The sequence below is a fragment of the Chanos chanos genome, chromosome 5, assembly GCF_902362185.1.
Source record: "Chanos chanos chromosome 5, fChaCha1.1, whole genome shotgun sequence".
Classification (NCBI taxonomy): Eukaryota; Metazoa; Chordata; class Actinopteri; order Gonorynchiformes; family Chanidae; genus Chanos; species Chanos chanos.
Window position 1 is genome coordinate 48,993,241 of NC_044499.1, and position 5,203 is coordinate 48,998,443.

General features: G+C 43.7%; 1 protein-coding gene across 2 annotated transcripts; it reads left to right on the forward strand.

Annotated features, from left to right (window-relative positions):
* Positions 1-1,117: 1,117 nt before the first annotated feature.
* On the forward strand, positions 1,118-5,203 carry msl1b (MSL complex subunit 1b). Of its 2 annotated transcripts, none has more exons than XM_030774063.1 (8): positions 1,118-1,867; positions 2,104-2,300; positions 2,401-2,753; positions 2,899-2,963; positions 3,097-3,164; positions 3,383-3,510; positions 3,731-3,803; positions 3,992-5,203. In XM_030774063.1, the coding sequence occupies exons 1-8, from the start codon at positions 1,193-1,195 to the stop codon at positions 4,080-4,082; spliced, it is 1,650 nt and encodes a 549-aa protein (XP_030629923.1). In that variant the 5' UTR covers positions 1,118-1,192; the 3' UTR covers positions 4,083-5,203. The 2 variants fall into 2 exon arrangements, with proteins under 2 accessions (XP_030629923.1, XP_030629924.1); XM_030774064.1 differs by having other exon boundaries at positions 2,401-2,702.

Genomic DNA, 5,203 nt, shown 5'->3' on the forward strand with positions numbered 1-5,203 from the left:
GCTAGGTAAGCCCTGGCAAGAAAATGGGGGACAACTGCGTCTGAAAGTAAAGTACCAATTCGATACTAAACTACTCATACCGAAAAGCTGGATTAAACCCGGTCATCAAAAAATACACGAGTAATAATTGAACGTACGTAGTGCACGAGGGTTTATTTCATGAGATGTAAGAATATTGTTGTTGTTTTCCCTCTCCTCGTGACGTTAGCCAGTCCGGTCAAAATGGAGAATGTTGTAGTGCTAATTCTGTGTGCTAACAGCTAACAGCTCCATGAAACATATGAACCATAAAACTGTCTCCCCGCAGCCCGTTCATGTACTTATAGCTCGCTAGGCTAGTCAGGTGCAGATATAAAATGAAGTTAGTGATGTTAATTAAAGAAATACTCAATTATGACTCATGTGCGACTAATGCTAGACACTGAAGACCCTCCAACGCCATTTTATCAAGACTACCACAAACTCCAGTTTGATGCTCGGAATATGATAGCTAGATAGCTGAATACTGATGAAAATTACCTATCTGCATCTTATGTGTTTTATAGTTGCTAGCAAAGGCTTTTGATAAAAGAGCCAATGCAAACGGAGAAGCAACCAGGAAATGCTGCAAACTGATTGAAGCTGATACCAGTGCTAATTTCGCCAGATAACTAGCCGAATCAGTCTCAGCAAATCTAAGCCGAATTAAATAGTCTCTTGTTACGTGGTTTGCTAGCTAATCGGCCACCTGGCGTAATAATTTACAGTCAGTTTAGTGATCACAGAGAGTGTAAATAGAGGGTGAATGACGTTAACTGACTGCTGTTGAGCTGGATCTTGCAGCTAACATTAGTCTAAATGGTGAATTAATTAATTGTGTCATATCCGAAGCACCAAGATAACTTCAACCAATGTGTAGTTGTTGTTTTAGTTTAACGATTGTGTTTGTGACAGGTGCTTAAATTCACATCTTTATTACTATTCTGTGTGGGAGGCGATGACTGTGACATAGTCATTCAAAGGCTTGTGGCTGTCTGAGCGCCATTCTTTACCAACGTTAATGTCATTGTCTTTAATTATAGGGTGGACAGTCAAGGTTTATCTCAACTTGGTACCCGTCAGGAACCATAACTGGAAAGCCGTCATCATGGCGCTATGGCGTGCTATCGTTCCTTTACGAAGCATGTTTTAAATTTTCGTCGTTTTGTTCGTCATGCACCTGCGGCCGGCTTTCTTAACAAATGTAAAATTGAAGCTGGACAAGGAGAAACTCGACGTGTTCAAACCGCAGTCAGCGACAGCAAAACATTCCACCTTGAAAAACCCTAGTTCCTTAGTCACAGATATACATGAAGTTCTTGGCGACCTACTTAGCAGCGGTGGCCAGTTACTCGGTAATTCACGGAAACTGTACAACAGTCACGCGTTGAAAGGAACCTGGCATTCATTGACGACTGAACAAAGCAAAGCAGGAGTAACTGAGGCTTTGGGGGACAGTTCAGAGAGCGCAGAGACATTGCAATCTGTAACGAAACAAATGGGGGGCGAAGGAACCCCTGTAAAAAACAAAGCTCCTCTCGGACAGACCAACACTATAGATCATAAGACGGAATTTGTCGCCATGAATTCACACACTAACTTGATGGACTCGGGGACGGAGCCTAACAGCAGAGGGATGGATGCCGTAACGGCCCACAACGCGACGCCGCTTGAGCTCAACGCTGAGGGTAAAAGAAAGAACATCAGGAAGAGCCCAAACCATCCTCACTCTCAAGCCACCTGTCTTCGACAACTACTCTTCCTTCAGCTGGACCTTATAGAGCAGCAACAAGAGCAGCTGCAGACCAAGGACAAGGAGATAGATGAGCTGAAAGCCGACAGAGACACGGTACGTGCGTTAAGAGTTTGGGAATGTGGCGATTTCCTGAAACGCGTGCTCTCTTGTCTTTTAGGAGAGCTGGTTCCACAGTTGTTACGTTTACGTACATTGACAAGTTAGCGTTGCTTTTCGAATAACCTTGTTGTCTCACTGATTTTTTTTAAGAACACGCATGAAGCTGTCAAAGATTAGGATTTTGCAGTGTCTTGAAAGTGGTCTTTTATGCAATTTTTGTCTCTTCTCAGCTGCTGGCGCGGATCGAGAGGATGGAACGTCGGTTGCAGCTTCTCAGTAAAGAGCCGCGTGACAAACGTCTCTTTCAGCCGTTGGAGAGGTGGATCCCCGACACGGATGATTTCTGGGATTTGGATTTGGACGACAAGTCGAAAGAGTCAGCTCCGAAAGCTCAGGCGCTCAGTCGGGGTAGCAAAGTCCAAAAGAGGTAAAGTCTAGACCCGTCTGGAATCTGTCCTCTCATGTCGTCGAAGTTCTCCGTCACGACTGGTCATGGTGCTGACCTGCTACTTTTCATTTCATTTTAGGAAGTTCAGCTTTTTGGACTCTAAGGCACAGAGGACGCGTGGGAAATCTTCCAAACTTTCGCCACAGAAGTCAGAGACGGGTTCAACCTCTCCGTGTCAGAGGGACCTACGGAATAAAGAAACGCCAGAGAATAACGTGGTGTCTGGGCATCCGGTGGACCAAGCCGATACAGAGGATCCTCAGGAGGACACTGCAGATCTGCCTTACATGACAACTACAGAAATGTACTTATGCTGCTGGCATCAGCCTCCACTCTCTCCGCTTCATGAGACGTCTCCCAGAAAAGAGGAGGATGTCGCTAGTGAGTTTGTCCCCCCTATCCAAGAGCAACGTGCTTATGGTTCTTCTGCTTGTATTCAGAAGACAAGCTGATAACCTCAAAAACTAGACATTTCGAAACATCCTTGAGAATGTCTTTAGTTGTTAAACTGAGAGTGAACTGTTTTTGTCTGTGAATTCACAAATGCTAAAATCAAAACATGTCTCAATTTGTGCAGTCCCATCATGGAGAGAGAACAGCGTAGAGCCCCTGAGGGAAGATGAAATGTTCGACATCCCAGAGGTAGAGGCTCTGTTCAAGAATAATAATAATTAAGATAAGTTTAATGGCTTTAGCACAGTTTAATGATTGAATGTACAGTCTGTTCTTTTTCAAATAAAAACACAGCCTGCTGCATTCGTCCCTTATCTTTCAGAGCCTGGACGACGGTGTCTTTTTGAAACGTCACTCTAAGCTGGAGTTGGATGAGAAGCGAAGGAAGAGGTGAGCACTGGCGTACACAAGATTAGTCAAATGTGTTTTGTTTTTATCCTTCAAAATAAAAGCTCATTTTTTTTAATTTGTGTTTGTGTGTGATATCTGCCCAGGGTTTCTCAGATGTAGCAACAGTTCTCTTCTTTCTTTCTTTCTTTCTTTCTTTCTTTCTTTCTTTCTTTCTTTCATTTGTCTGTATTTCCTTTCACTCCTCCCTCTCTCACCAGGTGGGACATTCAGAGGATACGGGAGCAGCGGATGCTGCAGAGGCTACAACAGCGCATGGAGAAGAAAAAGAGCGGCATTCAGGAGAGAGAGCCTGAGTTTTCCTCCTTCTACCCTGACGTCGAAGATGGTATGATTTGTCCCGAAGGCTCATGTTTAGGTCTCTAAGCTTAAATATCCATTCTGTTCTAAACAGCTCAGCACTACAACGTTTTCTCTCATTTAGACTCACTGCAGTTAGATGGATGTTGGACAGAGCAAAGCCTCAGCCCTCCTGTTTAATATGATTTGACCTGAAAAGCCTCATATGAATTTGTATCTCTCTCCCCCCCCCCCCCCCCACCCTTCAGTGGGGTCTATAGTAATCACGCCATTTCTGCCGGTGGTGGCGTTTGGCCGACCTTTGCCGAATCTAACTCAGCAGTAAGTCTTGTATTACTCCCTCTGTATTTGCATTTGTATTTGTATTTGCATTGTCGGTATTTGCTTGTGATAATTAGAAATGTATTTAGGGTTGAATGGCTTCTCACTGTGAGGTTCACAACCACAAACTGCATTTACAATTCCACGTAGAATTGATAAATGATCGGTTTTCTCTTCCTGTCTGTCAGAAACTTTGAGTTGCCGTGGCTTGATGAAAGGAGTCGCTGCCGGATAGAAAATCAGAAAAAACAAACTCCTCACAGAACCTGTCGGAAATGAGGCGGTTTTTTTTTTTGTTTTTTGGTTTTTTTTTTTAAATCCAGTTCTTAGCAAACGTAAGATGTGAACGCTGGCCGTATGGCCGCTGTGTTAGCCGTGAAGGAGTTTTGGAAGGAGCTGTGGGCGAGCACTGGTCAGCGTGTATGTCAATCACTCTGTCAGAGGGAGGAGGAGGCGGGATCTCGTCGGCGCCCCACCGGCCAATCCGGCGACAGGCTGCGGACAGGGAGAGAGAAAGATATGATTGTTGACTCTTGAGGAATGGGGTTTAGACCTCCGTGGCTGTGAAGAACTGCATCATAGCCTTGGCGGTAGAAGTATGGAATGGCAGTGGCTCGTACATGGTTTGCATTACACAATACAAGGAGTAGAGCATACTCTGAATGCCTGATGTCTGTAATGCCTTTTAACTTGCATTCAGTGTAGTTTCTTTTTTTTTCTTTTTTCCTCCATGAAAGACATTTGTGTAAAGTATGTACGGTCCTGTCTTGAGTGTTTTTTCTCTTGTTATATTTGTTGTACTGGCATTGCTTACTGCAGAGTTTTTGTTTTTGTTTTGTTTTTTATTAACGTGGACTCAGTTGTTTTAGTGGCATGTCTGATGACTTAGCATGTAGCACCTTGATTCGCACATTTCACAGTCTGTGTTCAGTTCAACAGGTGAGTAGCAAACATCTGACATTGTGTACTTTTGCTTTCCATAACCTTGCGGTGGGAAAATCGTAGAGAAATATCAGATGTATTGGAGTCAAAATACAAATGCTTGCTTGATTTATTTGCATTTTCTCGGTGTAAGTGTGCATGAAATTAGCAGCTCTTGTAACAACAAATTACTGTCGGTTGTTGGCACTGTAACACCTTGTCATTTTCCTGCGTTAAAGCAGCCCAGTGATTTCAACTTTGGTGTGTTTGAGATGTACTTCTCATTGTCATTTATGTCTGAACAGGCTCTGAATTGTCTGAGCTTTACACTCCCAGACAGCAAATCTCTGAAAATCTTGCACAAGTAACCTTGTAACCGATACTGACTCTGGTATATGTTTACCTTAAAATGCAGATGGTGAAATGTGGTCTCACGCCAAAGAAATGTGAGCTGCACAGCGTGCCTCACAATTTGTTCA